Source organism: Chelonoidis abingdonii, chromosome 26, assembly GCF_003597395.2.
Source record: "Chelonoidis abingdonii isolate Lonesome George chromosome 26, CheloAbing_2.0, whole genome shotgun sequence".
Lineage (NCBI taxonomy): Eukaryota > Metazoa > Chordata > Testudines > Testudinidae > Chelonoidis > Chelonoidis abingdonii.
Window position 1 is genome coordinate 11,576,239 of NC_133794.1, and position 19,668 is coordinate 11,595,906.

A 19,668-nucleotide genomic window follows, 5' to 3' on the forward strand; every position below is an offset into this window, starting at 1 on the left:
ACAGCTCTTACAGGAACTAAAACCAGCAGGTGGTGATTAAGACAACTCAGCCAGGTTGTAACCCCCTCAGAAAGGGGTACTACCACCTGGAGAGGCTCACATATACTAGTTCAAACTAGATTCTCCAGAGACGAACAGATAAAGAAAGCCCTTTTGGGTAAATAGCTGGAGTTTAAACTGACTCAAGGCCTTCTTTCTGATCCAGCAAACAGACAGGACCTTCTGTCCAAGGAGGGCCCATAATCCTTCCTGGGAAGGTCTGGAAGGACTTTGGCCTACAGAGGCCCAGTAAGACTGATGGGTGACCTCTGGTAAGCTTATTAGCATGCATGTAGTGTTTGGGTTTGTTTTTTTAAAATGTTTTCTCTATAATGCTGTTACCTTAAGAAGCAATGTGCTTGTTTATAAAGAACTGCGTGGTAACTCATAACTGCTAACCAATACATTGTTCATAGCCTTCAAACAGAACGTAAAAAGCAGACACTGGCCTCTTTAGGCAGCCTGGCTCGCTGGGAATGTCACAGTGTAGGCAGGGAACGATGCAGCCTGGAGGAACCCTGGTCAGGTAGAAGAGAGACATGGATTGCCACCCAAGAGAGTTGACAGCTGAGGAGCCAGAAGTCTAGAATGGGTGCTCTTGATGGATCACAGAAGGAAAACCCAGAAGCGGTTGCCCTGAATTGCGAAACTAGCAAACAATGAAACCACAACAGGGAAGCAGGAAATAATGGAAATTCTTTTATGTGCAGAACTGGCAATCACACATCCTACACTATCGGGCTGTGGTTTAAGGATTGAGATCATGTTCATCACCCTGGCATCAGAATGCTCTTCTAGATGCACTAAAAAGCCAGTCAGGAACACTAAATAGCCAGTCATGATCACTTTCTGTGCCAGAGTCAGGCGCAGAGTTTCAGATGAAAGCTGGCATCATCCCTAAATATTAATATGATATATTTAAGTCCCGATAACATCTAAGCATGGTAGGTAAAGCACTTAATGTCCTCAAAGCCTGTTATATATTAACAGGGTATTTTTGCTCATGGGACAATGCCATATATTGGCAATGTTGTCTTCCTAAATTCCATCTTAATGTGGGTATACAAGGAAAATGCTAGTTGGATATTAACACTAAGTGAATTTGTGCCAAAGTTAAAGTGTTCAAAGCAGAATTACAGTTCATACATTCCCATTCTGAATAAACCAGCACGTGTAGCTGACGTTTTAAAAGAACCCAGACAGACTTCAGCTCATTCCCAGCAATTTGCTCAGTTGAAATGGCACCGTTCCTTTCCTGTAGATAAGACAATCCTACTGTTTATCAACTCAAATATGCTCAAGATTTTAAATTGTTTATTCTAGAACAACAGATTAATGCAGAGTAAACACTGTTCTGTGAGCTCTATGCACTTCATGGCTCTCAATGAAATTTGCTAGTGCCACTTTAGACAAATTAGGAGTTTGCTCTTTACGGACTAACAAGTATATTTGCTCACCTTAGATGAGGGCTTACAAGTTCAGACTGTCTGTTTCAGTGCCTCAAAAAGCACGTCAGATTTAATTTGCCACGTACAAAGTCTGCAATATTTTGGTGCAATGCTTTAGCTTTCACCTGTTCTGCAAGTGAAAAAAAATCCTCCACCTCTTCCAACTCTGCAGGTACAAGGGGATCAGACAATCAGTCATCCTAGCTTGAAAGCTGTTGTTTTGGTACATGTGTAACGCTGACAGACCCCGGCTGTCGGCAGGCAGGATTGAACTGAGGCCCTCTGGAGCTTAGTAAATGAGCTTCTACCACATGAGCTAAAAGCTAAGGCTGTTGAGCAGACAATCTCTCTCTTTCTAAGGGGTCTCAGTGCCACTAGAACACCACACCCAGAAAGAGTGTGGGTTACATACTTCCCCTAGCTGAGGAAGTACGTCCCAAGCTTCAGAGACTTCCCAGTTGACATCCCGGATGAGCCCCCACTTGTAATGCTGACAGACCCTGGTCGTCAGCCAGCAGGATTGAACCTGGGACCTCTGGAGCTTAGTGCTTCAGCTAAAAGTCAACAGGCTATTAGCTAAGGCTGTAGAGCAGACTCAGTCAATCATTCTCTCTCTCTCAAAGTGGTCTGGGTGCCACTAGATGAGACAGAACACCACACCCAGGAGGTGTGTGGGTTACGCATGCCATATACGCTTGTTGTCTTAAAAGCAGCAGAATTCCACAGAGACCCACATCCCTTACAGATATGAATGCTGTCACTACATAGCATTCTGCTGCGGCAGCTACATTTCTGACCAAGTGTGGTAATTAAAACAGTTAAGAGAAATAATCACCTTGATCCAATGAAGTGGAAACTACCACAGTCTGCAGCAATTTCAGCAGCACCACCAAGATCAAATGATCGGACATAGCATCAGCAAGACTTGATGCCAAAGACATTCTTTTAGACCAAGAGCACAGTAGCTCTGCCTTAGACGTAGTTGCTAGTCTGCATAAGCAGTTCCCTCCTAGATGGACACCCATCTTCAAGGTTAGATCAAAGTTTTACCCATCTTAGTTATGTGAGCATGTGACTTGTAGTCTTTACTATTCTTTCAAAACAAGAGCTGCAAATGATTTTTAATATTAGAATCTTAAGCAACCACTACCAACACAAACATTCTCTCTGTTGGTGTGTAAAAGCCAGCAACAAATGCAAGCACATCCTACAGAATAGTTTAAAAAAGTCAAATATCAAGTTTCAGAGTAGTAATTTCAGAGTAGGTAAATACCAAGGTAATTTGCCAGAACAGGGCAGAGAGGCTAAACAGGTGACTGTGTGATATGCAAGTGATCCCAAACTGGCCAGGACTGTTCTCTCTTACTAACTACAATGGATGTGATCTATCACAGTATAAGCTTGCTGTTGCTCAGGTAGGTCAGGTCAACCATCCAGAGCAGCTGGAGAGAGATCTTGGCTGATTTTCTACAGCAGTAGTCTCCAAACTTCTTTGATTGTGCACCCCCACCAATAACAAATTTTTGAGTATGCGTCCCCTGCCATGCCGCCTCTACCATTTTTGCCGCCCCAAGCAACAAAACAAAAAGCCGCCCTAACTGCTGAAGCAGCACTGCTCCGGCAATGCTCCTCCTGCCGCGTACCCCGAAGGATCCTCTTGCGCACCCCACTTTGGAGACCACTGTTCTACAGGACAGTGGAGACAGCTTTCAGCATAGATTACCTTACAGTGGAGGAGATGTAGTCCTGAGGGGTAAAGTCTTAGGCTCCTAAGTCACTTAGGTGCTTCTGAAGTCCCATTTTCAAAAGTAATTTAGGAAAACGTTATCCATTGCTCTACAGAAGCCTATTTACAGAACACAATTCACACACATCCTCCTTTTGGATTTTAAAGCTTTACAGATTTTTAGAAGCTGTTCTGATGAAATCTTAATTCTAAAACCTAATAGAACAGATTCCTCAATAAATCATGTTTCCCTCAAAACAAGTTCCCCAGAAGGAAAGTACTTATTTCTGCAGCAAGTTCTATTAACATCAACCTCAGAGAGGTTAATAAAGGTGCAAGGGAAGACAATCACATGGATCACATGGCAAACATTCGTTACAGGAAGAGACTGACCTAAATATCGCCTTCCAAAACACATTTCTCTTTTGAGTGCGAGATAAACCATTTTGCTCCTATCTCTGCTGACAAGCTACAAACCCTGGCCCAGTTTAAACTCTCATGACACATTCATTCACTATGCCTGGGGGAGGGATAGCTCAGTGGTTTGAGCATTTGCCTGCTAAACCCAGAGTTGTGAGCTCAATCCTTGAGGGGACCATTTAGGGCGAAAATCTGTCTAGGGATTGATCCTGCTTTGAGCAGGGAGTTGGACTAGATGACCTCCTGAGGTCCCTTCCATCCCCTAATATTCTATGATTCCTTTGTCCAGACAGCAAACGCTTAAGTTTGAAGGCATCATTCACTGACTTCTTACAACATGCTATTCAACACCTGATGCTCGACCACTTCCATACATCTGTACTAACAAACCAGAATAGGTGGGGCATGAAGGAAACATCTTAAAATAAACTTCTGAGGAAAGCGATCAGTTCTCCATCTGCTGATGTCAAGATACGATGTGTTTCTGAAAGGCACATTTTAATAAATACCAGGGCTCAATATAAAGATAACTAGATGAAGTTCTATTGTCTGTGATACAGATCAGAATAAAAGATCTAATGGTCCCTTCTGGCTTTAAAATCTGTGAGTTTGATTGAATAAGCTCCGCCAACCAAATGCTTAGAGATGTCCTGTAGGTCTCTGCAGAAAGCCATGTTTTTGCCCTCTTGGATCCGAGTAGTCACTGCAATAATTTGTGGATTTTATTTTGTGTATGACATTCCCAGTAATGCAACATATCCACATGCTGATCACACACAACTCTCTAGAATTAAAGCAAAAGGACAGCCAGGCCTGTGAAAGCCAATACAATAGGGAACGCGGTGTCAGATGGACAAGGTCTAAAGAGCTGGCAAGGAAAGATTCAGACCCTGTCGCTCCCCTCAGAAGGAGGAATCCATTTTTGAGGCTGACTACTACATTACACAGTTCCATCAGGTATTTCTGCTTCGGATCATTTTTTATCCCAACTACCTTGCTCTAGAATATGAAGAGCAACAATTTCGGTGTGCATGCCGCCTTCAACTTTAAACATTCCAACAGGTAACTGGGAGGTGTGTTCTACTCTGGATGATTATTCTCCACACGCTCTGAAGCTGCTGTAGTCCACAAGGCAAATACAGTACCTCTTTTGTTTAAACATTCAATACCTCTTGCAGCAAACAACAGACCATTCTCCTGCACAAATCCTGAACTACTACTTATGAAGTTACACGCTTCAGTCCAGCGAGTCCTTTCTTTTTACTGGCATTTCTAGGTTTCTGCAATTCTGCTTCCCAGCAGCAGTACACTGGTAAGCACGAAGAGCTGATGACTGCTTGCCAGTCATTACCACGAGATGGGGATGTATATTAGACAAGGAGGAACCTGATCTAGTAACATACCAAAAGCAGGTCGGGTTACAGAGGCTTTTGCAGCTGGTGCTGAGCTTTGATCCTGCCTGGCTTCCCTGCTGGCCAAGTGATCTCTCCATGCTGGAGCAGTTACTGGTTTTTAAGCAGGCTTCAGTCAGCCAGAATGGTTGATCCCTGCTCAGAGTTCCATATGGTTATTTTATCCTTATCTGTAGGGTGACCAGAGGTCCTGATATTACAGGGACAGCCCCGATATTTGGGGCTTTTTCTTATGTAGGTGCCTATTACCCCCCCCTCATCCCCGGTCCCAATTTAAAATAACTTGCTAGCTGGTCATCCTATATATCTGGGCATTTATACAGTGCTCACCCACAGTGGTATCCCAGCATCTTTCTGCGTCATTACCCACAGACATGGGAAACACGGCTACACTTATTTATGGCTCATTATTTGTACTGTGGTAGCAGCTAAGAGCCCCAATTATGGACTCCACTGTACTAGGCCCTGTCCAAACACAGGACCAAAAGATGGTCCCTGGCCCCAAAAGTTTACAGTCGAATTGCTTTGGTATATACAGTTAGCCATTCACCCTCCATTATAAAGCTACCACCACCACCCCCCACCCTCCTGGGGCGTCCTAACACCTACACCTTTCTGTGCTAGTTATCACCTTAAGAGCTCTGTGTAAGCTTGTCTCTCTCACCAGCAGAAGTTGGTCCAATAATAGATATTACTTCACCCACCTTGTCTCTCTAATATCCTGGGACCGACACCGCGACATCACTAGAAGTTTTCACTAGTCAGTTCTTCTTGACCAAGTGTGAGAGTCAGTGTCTAGACTACAGAACTGTCTCTTTCCTCTCTGTGAAAGCTTTTGCCCTCCCAAAGCAGTCTCTTTATAGCCTTCCTCTTGTTATCTGGGCAGTTTCAACACACAAAGACATTCTGATGACCAGAGATAAAGTGGGGAGTGGGGGGTGGAGTGGAAAAGATGATTCAGCAAGGCAGATGACTATGGGTAAAATCAGCTTCTCCTAAACAAGTGACTTAAATTGCCCTTGAGAGGGTTAAATTAACCCCATCCCTGGCCATTACATCACAGAGGGAATGACTAGAACAGGGAATCATTAAATGATCCATCTCCTTTGCCCATTCCCAGCTTCTGGCAACCCGAGGCTAGGGACACCATTCCTGCCCATCCTGGCTAAGAGCCATTGGTGGACCTATCCTCCATGAATTTACCTGGTTCTTTTTTGAACCCTGTAATTGTCTTGGCTTTCACAACATTCTCTGGCAAAGAGTTCCACAGATTGATTGTGCGCTGTGTGAAGAAATACTTCCTTCTGTTTGTTTTAAACCTGCTGCCCATTAATTTCATTTGGTGACCCCTAGTTCTTATGTTATGAGGAGTAAATAACACTTCCTTATTTACTTTCTTCATACCAGTAACGGTTTTATAGACCTCAATCATATACCCACCTTAGTCATCTCTTTTCCAAGCTGAAAAGTCCCAGTCTTATTAATCTCTCGGCATATGGAAGCTGTTCCATAACAATTTTAGTTGCCCTTTCTGAACCTTTTCCAATTCTAATGTATCTTTTTTGAGATAGGGTGACCACATTTGCATGCAGTATTCAAATAGGTGTAGGATGGATTTATACAGAGAGGTAATATGATATTTTCTGTCTTATTATCTATTCCTTTCTTAATGATTCTCAACAATCTGTTCACTTTTTTGTCTGCCGCTGCACACTGAGTGGATGTTTTCAGAGAACTATCCACAATGACTCCACAATTTCTTTCTTGACTGGTAACAGCTAATTTAGACCCCATCATTTTATATTTACAGCTGGGATTATGTTTTCCAATGTGCATTAATTTGGATTTATCAACACTGAATTTCATCTGCCATTTTTGTCGCCCAGTCACCCAGTTTTGAGAGATCCTTTTGTAGCTCTTCACAGTCTGCCTGGGACTTAAACTATCTTGAGTACTTTTGTATCACCAGTCTATTTGAATTATAGGAGAATGAAAACCACTTTCCATTATTATCCCTTTTTAGATATTTCAGCACAAACAGAGCAGAACGCCTCCCTGCACCCAGGCTCAGCAGGGCAAAGAGGGGGAATGGTCATCCACCCCTCACACACACACACCCTGGGGGAGACAGACACCCAATAATCCCAAACCCTTTCTGCACTGAGGTCTCTAGCATGTCTCAAAAGAACAGTGAGTAATGAAGTATAATTTTATGATCTAGCCTTTCCTTTTAGTTCTGTTGAAAGCCCCTTCCACTGCAAATGCCTTCACTGAATTAAGTGATGAAACCATCTTTTCAACAACGGTTTCAGTATTCCTCACTGAGGGAGCCACAAAGACATGCATTTGATGTATTTGAATATATGATGCATGCATCTCTTCTGCTTTAAACATCTGTCTCTTCACACAGATTCAAATGTTGTTCTAACCCAGAACTCATCCTATGCTTAGAGTCGCTCATTTTAGGATTGCAGGCTGCCTTGGAGGAAAAACACAGATGCTGATCTGTTGAGAAAGGAGATCTGGAGCAGGAGACATACTCCCATTTCCTGATGTGTTCCAAAAGGACTTAGGGAGAGTTTAAACCTCTCTGATCTTAGTATCCTTTCAAGAAACATCTGGATCTTAGTGGGAGTCCTGTGTTGGTTTCACTACGGGAATGACACACCCAAAAGTTCTGCTTATACCTGAGCCTTCACTAAAGAGGTATTTGCTTTTGAAGGTAATGCCCAGGAGTTCCAGATGTGGATATAAACTTTTGAAGGGTTATAGTGACCTTCCCTGGGCTGAGCCTGGCATCATGTTGTATTGTGTTCGCCAAAATGTACAACAACAGAATACTAATGTAACTTTTCATCCCGCTTGGCATCACACATAGCGAGCACTGGAGTTTGGACTCCAAGACATGTGATGTGGCTTTGTGATAACACTAAGACAAATAATAGTCCATACTTCATGGTTAAGACAGGCACAGAGATACGTGATGTCGCCACATTTCAAACAAAGCATTACATCAGGGGTAGTCAACCAGTTTTTGTCAAGGTCCAAATTTCTTGGTCAGTGTATAGTCAAGGTCCAGACTGCAGAGAAACATTTTTCACATTGCAAAAACAAGAAGAGTCACTTGGAGTGAAGTAAAGAGGATGGGGAGAAAGAAGATTAGGCCAAGAAAGACATGCAAAATTATTTGTCTTATATCAAATACCGATCCAAATTAAAAGTTTATAGCAAAACACCAGCCTGGGGAGAAGAGCAGGGCATGGCCACTGAAACTGCGTTGTACACATTTCTCTGTATATCATCTGCTTGGCCCTAAGGACTCTGTCCAGCGCTTATCACCATAGCACATAAATTAAGATTGTAAGCTCATTGCGGCAGTGATCTTCTCTCTGCCATGGCCTTTAATGCACAAAGCGGACTTTAGGCACTTAAAAAAAAACCCCAACCCATTAACAACAAAAAAGCAGGCTGCAAAATCCTGCTGAGACTCAAACTCCAATAAGCCATTGAGACACCAACAAACTGGTGACACTAATGCCCAACAACTCCACAGGCTCTGGGACACCACAAGGTCACAGAGCACATAGGGAAATGCCAGGCCATGCATGCACAGTCATTGTGCCTGTTATGCAAGGTTAGTGTCTGGCGTGCTGAATGCAGCAAACCACAAAAGGGCACTGTCCTAGGAAGAGAGCATAAGACTGAGATGAATATAATATATCCTGCTGTACAGACTTGAGTCACAAGTCACTTTCCTCCTCCCCCCCACATGGCTGCTGCAACAGCAGTGGAAGCCTGCCACAATGGCCCACGTGTACACATTAACCAAACCCCACAGGGATATGCAGCACCCTTAACTCACCTACCATCCCTCCCTGCACTGCCTCAGGAGTATACACCACCCCTGCAACACCCGTGTGCTACCTGCTTCCCCATCCCAGGGATCTGCACCAACCCCCCTACCCAGTGACCTCTGCTCTCCCACCCCCACCGACCTCCCTCTTCCCAGGCATGCACCACCCTAGATGCCCCTGCAGTGCCATTTAACACCCCATCCCCCCCCGGACCCTTGCCCTCCCCCATTACCAGCTTCTCTCCCCCCTAGAATCCTTTGCTCTCTTGGTACCAATAACTCTGCCCCCCCCTCCACCGGCCGCTCCCCTCCCCACTCTCGGGGTCCACCCCATCCCTCTAGCTACTTCTCCTCCCCCCGCCAGCTCCCCCCCCTACTCTCGGGTCCCACCCATCCCCTCTAGCTACTCTCTCCCCCCCCCGGCCAGCTCCCCTCCCCCACTCTCGGGTCCCACCCCATCCCCTCTAGCTACTCTTCCCCCGCCAGCTCCCCTCCCCACTCTCAGGTCCCACCCCATCCCCTAGCTACTCTCACCGCCCCCCCCGCCGCCAGCTCCCCTCCCCACTCTCGGTTCCTACCCATCCCCTCTAGCTACTCTCCCCGCCCCCGGCCAGCTCCCCTCCCCACTCTCGGTCCCACCCCATCCCCTCTAGCTACTCTCCCCCCTCCACCGGCCAGCTCCCCTCCCCCACTCTCGGTCCCACCCCGCCCCTTCTGGCTACTCTCTCCCCGCCCGCCCTCTCTGTCCCCACCCCAGTGGCAGCCCCGGTGCCCTCCCACACGCCCCTCCCCCATCCCTAGCCGGGCCCGGCGCTCACCTCCCGGCTCCTGAGCCGCCGCCGCCGCCCGGCCCCGCCAACCTCCCCTGAGACCTCCCCGGCGCCATGTCCTTCGGGTCCGCGCCCCAACGCCGGCAACCGGGCCCCGCCCCCTGGCCACCAGGCTCCGCCCCTGCTCCCCGCCCATTTGGGCCCGCGGCGGCGGACCCTGACGTTGCGTGCTGACGCACAGGGGTTACCGCTGACGTCGGTCTCCTGGGGCAGCCAATCAAACTGCGACGAGAGGGTTCGCGCTTGCCTGTGTGGAGCAGAGCTGCTGCGGAGCGGGATAGGAACGCAGGGCCTCCTGGTGCAGCTCCGTCGTGGGGACACAGGGCCTCAGAGTGCAGCTCCGCCATGGGGACACTGAGTCTCCCGGTGCTGCTCCGCCGTGGGGACACAGGGCCTCAGCGTGCAGCTCCACCGTGGGGACACTGAGCCTCCCGGTGCTGCTCCGCCGTGGGGACACGGGGCCTCAGAGTGCAGCTCCGCCATGGGGACACTGAGCTTCCCGGTGCTGCTCCGTCGTGGGGACACAGGGCCTCAGAGTGCAGTTCCACCTTGGGGATGCAGGGCCTCCTGGTGCAGTGCCGCACTGGGGAAACTGAGGCAGAGAGCCCTGACTTGTCCAAGAATGCCCAGCAGGGCAGTGGCATAGCAGAAACTAGAACCCAGGTCACCTGAGACGCAACCCAACAGTGTTGCTTGGCCCTAATGGTCAACGGAGATTGATGAGAGGGGGAGTTCTCTAGGGAGGAGGTGACTGTAACCCCTTTTTGGCCGCATCCCAATCACAGAGGAAGACAGCTTTCTGTCCTGGGAAGTTCACAGCCTAATCAGACCACATGGCAGAAGGACATTCCCTTAAAGCTCTGCCCCCTTTCAGAAAAAATGTTATCCAAGCCTCTCTGTGAACAGAAAATCTGAAGTACCCAACTGAACAGCATTTACCCCTTGGGGTTACTGCTGCCTGTCTTTGGGGACCCCCACCTGAAGTGCCTTGGACTGACTTTCAAAGGCACTGCACGCTCACTGCCGCTGCTGACTTCCATAGTAGAGAGACAAGGCGGGTGAGTCTTGTATCTTTTATGGGACCAACCTCTGCTGACGAGAGACAAGCTTTTGTGCTACATACAAGATCAAACATTGTTTAGCATAAACAGTTAGCACGTGTTCTAAGGGACCATTCAAGCTGAAATGACCCATTAACACCCCTGTAGTTGAAGGACAAAAGGGGGGGTTAATAGGTTACAGGTTGTTGTAATAAGCCACAAATCCAGTGTCTTTATTAAGGTCATGATTTTTAGTGTCTAACAAAGTTACAAAATTACGCTCCCAGGCTCATCTTTTGAAAGTGTTGGACAGGTTTCCTTTGAGGATGAGAACTGATAGGTCAAGATATAGGGTGATTACTTTCTGAAGTGTTTACCCATGGGTGAGAAGGTGTTTTTGTCTTTTATCATTTATCTTTTTTTCTGTGAGAGTTCATCTGAGAGCATGGTGATAGGAGAGGGTACACAAGCACACAGGCTCTCCCCCTCCTCAAAAGTTGAAATCAATGCAATTTAGGTGCCTAAATACCTTTGAGGATCTTTGCCTTAGTATGTCAAGTTTGGGACCTAAAATCAGTGGGCACTTTTGAAAAACGTGGCTTTAATTTCTACATGTCTCACTTTCCCCATCTGTAAAATGGGATAATACTGTACTTCCCTACCTCCCAGGGAGCTGTGAGAATAAAGGCTCAGATCTTCAGAGATCTCTAGTCGCCTAATGCTTATTTACATATTTGGGAGACAGGTACTACAATGATGGGTCTTATATAAGTACCCAGATAAACAGAATCCTTCTTTGTGCAAGAACTGAGGGGTCAGACAGAGAATTTGATCAAGACAACTTGGTGCATGATCTTTAGGACCTAGTTGCTTCCAGAGCAATGGGGCTTCTGTGCAGAATTTTTTTTGTAATACTGACATTATTGCCAACTACTACATTGCATGGAACTGAAAAGAATGTCATTATTATTTAAGTTCCAGTAGTGTCTTGAGAAATACTGAAAAGTGGTTATATTTATATCAGCTTGATTATTTGTATTACAGTAGTATCAGGAGGCTCCAGCCGAGGTGGGGGCCCCCAACATGCCAGGCAGACAATCCCTGAGAAGAGCTCACACTTAAAGAGAGGAGGATGGAAGGGGGAAACTAAGTCACAGAAAGAGGTAATGCCTTGCCCAAGTCCACCCAACAAGTCAGTGGCAAAAGTGGGAATAGAACCCAGAGCTCCTGGCTTGCAACCCAGTACCGCATTCACTGGATCTCACCGCCTCTCCAAATAACAAATATGGAGTCCATTGGTTAGAGCAGGAACTTTGGAAGTCAAGACTCCCAGGGTCTACTCCTGCCTATTATAATATGCGCTTATGGTAGTATGCTTGACTTTGGTTTTTACAAAATCATCTACAAGGATTTTATATAGATTGGCTAATGGAGAATACTCTAGTTCTTATAAAACATATTAAAAATCTGTTCCGTGATGTAAAAGTCTGTTTTATCCTTCACTGGTTTATTACTTAATTCCATAAAGTATGAGTGATTTCCCCACCACCACCTTATTAAATATACTGTTCAGCTTGAGTGCTCTGTTCTGTAGAGATGGTTGGAAAATTTCCAACAGAACATTTTTCTGTCCAAAAATTCTGCAATAATGTATCAATTTTGATGGAAACCAGCAAGTTTCCTGCCCCTCCATGGATCCTCGGCAGCTCACCTGGTGGACTGCCACAGAGCCTGGGGAGACGGGACCAGAAATTTTCAACAAGTTCCATTTCAGTTCTTCCCATATGGAATCTTTTTTTTTAAATGTCCCTCCGATGGAAAATTTCCCATGTCTGACTTTTTGTTGCAATACAGACATTTTTATTCAGAAATGAAAACTTTTATGTGGGAGGTAAATTCTGGTTCCCACACAGCTCCACAGTGACTTGTGGCTAGGGAAACCTAGAGATCAAGTATTTGAAATAATTATTTTCTGCAAACTATAATGCAAAAATAAAGAAAGAAATGTCACCTTTGTCACCTAAGTTTGTGATACAGTCAGAACAGAATTGAGATGTGACTGGTGCATCACAGTGGCAATTTCAAAAGTCCATACACACTGCATGTTCCCCTATCTCTGTTTCCCCACCCCGCAATTTTATTATAATCCACCCAAACAGACCTGCTGTTTCACCCTGACACATCAGGGAATGTAAGACAGAGAGATCAAACTATGTGTTAAGGGCAGATGAAGAAGAGAAAAACTTGCCAGTCACCATAAGAAATGTCACCCTCGACAAATTAAACTGTGTGCCACAGTGCACATAGCACATGCTTGCTTGTACTCCTGGAATAGGAGAGAGCTTTGTAGACAAGCTAGCAAGACTAATCGTTGGCTTTTAGTTAATGTCCGCAGGGTTTTGAAAGAATAAAGATTATTATATTTGTCTGAAGCTTCAACTTTTCCCCAAGCAGACGAGGTTTTGCAATGCTGCTTTCCTTTCGTTTAAAACACATGGGAGCAAAATAATTACATATGACGTTATCAGGGAAACAAAACCACTGAATCCAGCACAGATAACCAGGCAGCGAATGTGTGGAGCTTTTTGTGTCCCTGTGCTTGTCTCTGGGCAAAAGGGCAAATTGTGCATTTCCAGTTGAGTGTGAAAAATTCCCTTGTATGTCTGCAACCCTGAAAGATAAATCCCCCTCCTGGCAGGATGAAAACGACATCAAACTGAGCTGGAAGCTGTAGCTGCTAGGAATAGAGGGTTTTTCATAGAATCATAGAAGACTAGGGGTTGAAGAGACCTCAGGAGATCATCCAGTCCAACCCCCTGCTCAAAGCAGGACCAACATCAACTAAATCATCCCAGCCAGGGCTTTGTCAAGCCAGGCCTTAAAAACTTCTAAGGATAGAGATTCCACCACCTCCCTAGGTAACCTATTCCGGTGCTTCACCACCCTTCTAGTGAAATAGTATCAGAGGGGTAGCCGTGTTAGTCTGCATCCACAAAAACAACGAGGAGTCCTGTGGCACCTTAAAGACTAACGGATTTATTTGGACATAAGCTTTTGTGGGTAACCCCCCCAATCCCCAACTTGTTCAGTTCTTCCCCTCTGTTCAGATCACTTACCCAGCTCACTGACCGGCGAACTCTGGTGCAGAATATATTTCTTAGTCATTATGCAGAAGCAGTGTTTGCCACTTACTCTGCAGCTGTTGGGACAGAGTAGCGGAGCCCACTCTGCGGTTGTCTTTATACAAGTGTCTCGCTTCCGATAAGATAAGGGTACTTCAGACTTGCCCGGGAATTGGCTGGCATTCGGCAGAGCTGTTTGAAAGAAGCTTAAGAAACCAACTGGAATGTTGTTTTCCAAACACCATTAACCCTGCTTTTCTCTTATCGTTCTGAAAATAACTGACTGGGTGATTATTAATGGGTCATTAATTGGGTACCAGAAACCTTGATCCAGAGGATTTTCCCTAGTTCAAGTGGCTGTGGCTTATCCACTCCCCTGAACAAATGTTATCAATATGGGGCATTAAATCAAAAAGCCATTTGGTAGAACTTTATGTAGCACTCTGGCAATTAAATACATGAGACATGCTGGACTCTGCTCTGACCAGATCATTTTTCTGACAGATTAGAACCAGAACTGGCACTGCTTCGTTGTGGTACGTGCAGTGCTGATAGGGCATCAGCTGGGTAAATGTGATACAAAGTATCATTGATCAGTGCTGATCTGAAAGTTTCATAAAGATTGAATTTATCAATCGATGACCTGGAAGCTATCAGTAAAGCCTACAAAGGCTTCTGTGCATTTCTTCTGATAAGCAAAAGTTGAACGTGCAGAACGTGAGCTGCCATATACCCATTTGACAGACTTATCACTCAAAAGGCCATGGGAGGTGAGTATTGTGCCACCTCAGCCTTTCCCCATAGATGGTAGAATACATACATGTATTTGGCTCATGATGGCTATGAAGCAGCCACTGGGCCGTCTGAAAGGATAGGGTCACTGTGCTTCTGTGGGTTACAACTGAGAATACCAATTCAGGACAAACTGCTGAGAAATAGGGCAGGCAAACCCAGGGCCGGCTCCAGGGACCAGCATTCCTAGCAGGTGCCTGGGGCGGGAATCTGCAAGGGGCGGCAGTCTGTGTGTTTTTGTGGCCCCGAGCAGGGCCAGTGCAACCATTAGGTGACCAATGCTAGCATTTGAGGGATGGCATTTTGGGTCCTTCGGCGGTGACCGCAGCGGCCAGATCTTCGGCCGCCCCAGTCATCATCGGCATTTAGGCAGAGGGATCTGGGGCAGGGGGGCGCAGGGAGGGCCGCCAGCAGCTAGTTAGGGGGCACGCGGCAAACAGGAGAACTGCTCCCTCCCCAGCTCTTCTCTGCTCTGCCTCCTCCCTCGATCACGCCGCCCCGCTCTGCTTCTCTTCCTTCCAGGCTTGTGGCGCCAAACAGCTGATTGGTGCTGCAAGCCTGGGAGGCGGGAGAAGTGAAGCGGCCATTGCGTGCTCGGGGTGCTCGGAGCAGGGGTGAGCTGGGGTGAGGGGGCTGCCGCAGGGCAGAGCAGGGGACTTGCCACAAGAGGGATGCCTCAGGGTGGAGTAGGGGGAGCTGCTGTGGGGGGCTGCCTTAGGGCGGGGAGGGGTGGAGAGCTGCCACAGGGCTGGGATTGGGGGGCACAAGGTGGAAGTTTCGCCTAGGGTGCGAAACATCCTTGCACCGGCCCGGGCCCCAAGCAGCACGCCAAATTGCTGCTGCGGACGGCAGGGGCAGTCCATGTGCCGCTAGGGCAGCATGTGCATTTCCGTAGCTGTGGCAATTCAGCTGCAGCTTCTGTCTTCAGCTGCCCGTAGCAGCAATTCGGCGCACTGCTTGGGGCGGCAAAAACAGTAGAGCCAGCCCTGAGCACACCCCAAAACTGGTGGTTATTCTCCCATAAGATATACCAAACCAGCAATGAAATTAAACTGTTTCACCACACTGGCTAACAAGAAGCAGTCTCCTTAGACATGCCAGTTCTTGTATCACCACCCAAAACTCCAGACTTAATGATGAGTGGTTATTTAAAACCAATTTCATCAAACAAAAGGGGTCTTTTGATCCGAAATGACCAGCCACATACCCGGATGTTACCCACAAATCATGCTGTTGCCAGTCCTTTAGTATCTAAAATCTAAAGGTTTATGTATAAAGAGAAAGAAAGAAAGAAAGGTGAGAGTTACAATTGGCTAAAGGAATCGAATACATACAATAATTGCAAAGTTCTTGGATCAGGCTTGTAGCGGTGATGGAATAAACTGCTGGCTTGTTAAGTCTCTGGTTGCTTCCAAATCCTTGGAAGGTCCTCAGTCCCTTGGTTAGAATATTCCCATTACTATAAGTCCATAGTCCAGAGGTTTGAGCAGGAAAGAGGCAAAATGGAGATGTCTCCAGAGCATTTTATAGCTTCTGCCAAGTGAAGAGGAAACCCATTGTTCTAGTGTTTGTGGAAAATCACAGGTAACAAGATGGTGTTTGGAGTCACATGGGCAAGACACATGTCCATGCATGATTTCGCTTAGTCATAGCAGAAGCCATCCCATACTACAGCTCAGTCCATTATGTGTGGATAGGCATCTTCTGTGATCCATTGTGAGTTACGTGTTCTTTGATGGGCCATCCAACTTGAATAGCTCCTTCACAATGTGCTGGCTAAACACCTTGCTGTTACCACAGGAGCAAACATTTGAAATGCAGGTACCTAGTTAATATTCATAACTTCAGATACAAAAATGATACATGCATACAAATAGCATACTCATATTCAGCAAATCATAACCTTTCCATAGACACTGTACTTGATATACTTTGGACAAGATTTGTTGCAATCAAATAACAGTGATAGCAACAACATGGTCATATTTTAGTCAGATAATGGCATGCAATATTGATCACTCCCTTTCTTACTTCCCCTACTCAATAGCTGAGCATGTTCCTATTGCACCCAACAGTCTTCCATTAATAATTTTTGGAGAGGAGAGGGTGACAACCGCTGTAAATTACAGAAACTAAAGCGACATCCTTCATTTTCAGTAAAGCCTTTCAGGTATCATTGTTTAGTGGCTTGAGCATAGGAAAGGGAGCCAGGAAGCTTGTGACAGATATTGGCATCGCATTGATAACAAATGTTATCAATACAGGGAGCTAAATCAAAAAGCCATTTGGTAGAACTTTATGCAGCGCTCTGGCAATTACATGGATGAGACATGCTGGACTCTGCTCTGACCAGGCCATTTTTCCGACAGATTAGAGCCAGAACTGGCAGTGCTGCATCATGGTACGTGCAGCGCTGATAGGGCATCAGCTGGGTAAATACAATACAAAGTATCATTGATCAATGCTGATCTGAAAGTTTCATAAAGACTGAATTTATCCATCCATGAATGTACCACGTATTAAATTTATGAATGGTTGATGTCTGATTTTGTTCTGCTTCTTGGGGGCAAGTAACCTTAGCTCTTCCTGGAGCTAAAAGCACTGGGAAGTGATTAAGATAAATCACTGAGACTAAACAACTCTAGAGGGGATCAGCCCTCATACACTGGCTCAAGCTGGGTTTTCCAGAGACTTGGAGACAAATAAAGGGCTTTTTCTGTAAAAAGATTTGCTTGAACTGACTCAGGGCCTTCTTTCTGATCCAGCAAAGTGAGCAAACAGACAGGACCTTCTGTCCAAGAATTGAGGCAACCCTGGGGAAGGGTTGGAAGGACTTTGCTCTCCAGAAGACTGATGGGTGACCTCTGGTAAGCTTTTAGCATATAGGAACGTTTATTGTTTTTTTTATATTTTCTCTATAATGGTTTTATCTTAAGAATGAATGTGCTTGCTTGGAAAGGGCTGTGTGATGACACTCGGAGAGAAAGCAAAGCATAGGGGCTGGTCTCTAGGCAGCCTGACATGCCGGGGATATCACAGTGTAAGGCAGAGAGCAATGCAGCCTTAAAACCGCCGGGGTCAGTAAGGAATGGGACAAGAAACAGGTGATGGCTGGAGACCTGATTGGGAGTTCCTGGAGTGGACCATGCAGGTGCAGTTACTCTGAAACAGTGACACCTGGATCTGACATTGATTCTCTTCTGTGACCACAGACAAGATATTTCCCCTCTCGGCCTTGTAAGTTGGGGAGAACATGTTCTAACTTTGCCGGCAGTCTGTGAGTTGCTTAGTGAATGTAAAGCTCACTGAAAATAAAACAAAATGCTACTGAAGTGCAAATTAACTGATATTAAGAAGACTATCCCAGAAGAATGATGCAAAAAGAATTAAAGCCAAATGCTTCCAATGATGCCGCTTCTGAGTTTGTTCCTGAAAACAGTGCCAACAGGCCAACCGATAATGTACAAGAACAGCACAATCTACCCCATCTGAGAAAAGGAGGAGCTGTCCATCAAGACATTTATAAGTTTGGTGAGTAAGATGTACAGTTATTATCTGCATAGCATCAACTACAGGCGAGGCACTTGTACCACTTAATTTAGTGATTCCCTTTATTGGCAATTTAGGGAACAAGAAAATCACATCTAAAGAGAGCTGAGGTAACCGAGGCGTCCTGGCAGAAACAAGGGAAGGTGGAAGGGCGTGAGAAAGAGGGAGGGACAGGCACAATTGGACAGGAAAAGGGACTCATGGAGAAACAGACAAGAGAGAGTTTGACAGGTGGGTTGGAAATTGTTAGACAGTGAAAAGTTCTTGCATGTCTCAAAAGTTTCTGGAGATTTTATTTAGCTCAGCAGTTCTTACAGTATCACACCCAGTGCCACTAAGGGAAAGTCTCATGCCCTTGTGTGGACACAGATGACCAGATAGCAAGCATGAAAAGTTGGGACACTTTTTTTTGTTTGGTGGGGTGGGTATAGTTGCATATATAAGACAAAGCCCCAAATATCGGGATGTCTGGTCACCCTATGTGGATGTGACAGAACATACCTTTTGAAGGCAGGGGAATGGAGTGTAAAGATGCCACTAATAAAAGACATCAGGTTCCTCCTAGGATTACCCCCCCAGTGGCTTCATGCTGCACAGGCATAAATCATGAGTTATCTCTTGGTGTGGCAGGCTGTACAAGTGCTGGCAAAGTCCCAAGAGGACAGAAGCCTTGGGTCTCCGCAGACATGGAAAGGGGGTTACACAGGGCTTGAAGTATGTGCAGGGCATCTTCCAGAACATTCAAGGGACAGCCCCTGCCCTGAGGTGCTCACAGTTGGGTATCAGCAAAACTGCATGGCTGGTTATGCAGGGTGGTAATCAGGGTACAGGAGAGCTCAGAGCATCCTGATCCATGCACAGGCAGAAGACTATCACTTCCCCTTTGGCAGGGACTGGTTCTTCCAAAATGCACCCCAGGATCTCATGAATAAAAGCGATTGGCCCTTCACTCAGCGGGGGTAATATTTGCTGCAATGAGTCCCACATATGCTGGATGGGGGCTCGGCTCATGTTTCTCCTGTCTTGGGAGGGGATAGTGGCCAGAATACCTCACCCATCCCCATGCCAAGGGAGGGGCCTGCCTTGCTCTCACCCTTTCTCCTCCTGCGTAGGATGCAGGGGTGGGGGGAGCGAGAGGCCTTCCCTGGCTATATACCCCCGCCCCCCCGGGCTGGTTTACCTCTCCGCCTGCTGGGAGCACATCCTGCCTCACCACTACCACCCCCGCCCCGCAGCTGGGGAAGGGCCTGGCTCACCTTCCTGGGAAGGTGGCTCAGCCCCATCTTCATGCATTAGGAGGGCCTGCCCCCACCTTTCCTCCTACTCCCACCCTCTCTTTGGGGGGAGGAGTGGGCTCACCCTCTGCTCCCTGCCCATGGACAGACCTAGACCCTAATTACCCTCCCAACTCTCACTTCCGCCTATCGTCACATGTTC

General features: G+C 46.5%; 1 protein-coding gene and 1 long non-coding RNA gene across 4 annotated transcripts in view; both read right to left on the reverse strand.

The window, feature by feature from the left end:
• SLC11A2 (solute carrier family 11 member 2) overlaps window positions 1-13,980 on the reverse strand; it is a 45,618-nt gene extending 31,638 nt beyond the window's left edge. Inside the window, exon 1 of one of the 3 annotated variants that reach the window (XM_032786854.2) lies at window positions 13,885-13,980. In XM_032786854.2, coding sequence (XP_032642745.1) covers window positions 13,885-13,933 — 49 coding nt within the window. In that variant the 5' untranslated portion in view covers window positions 13,934-13,980. Of the gene's footprint in view, window positions 1-5,749; window positions 5,896-9,716; window positions 9,823-13,884 lie in introns of those variants that run through there. The other 2 variants (XM_032786859.2, XM_032786856.2) reach the window with 2 other exon arrangements.
• Window positions 13,981-15,925: 1,945 nt separating this feature from the next.
• On the reverse strand, window positions 15,926-19,668 carry LOC142045972 (uncharacterized). The gene is made up of 2 exons (XR_012654896.1): window positions 19,632-19,668; window positions 15,926-16,507 (listed from the first exon to the last, which is right to left on the reverse strand). It is a non-coding gene; the product is annotated as an uncharacterized LOC142045972 (long non-coding RNA).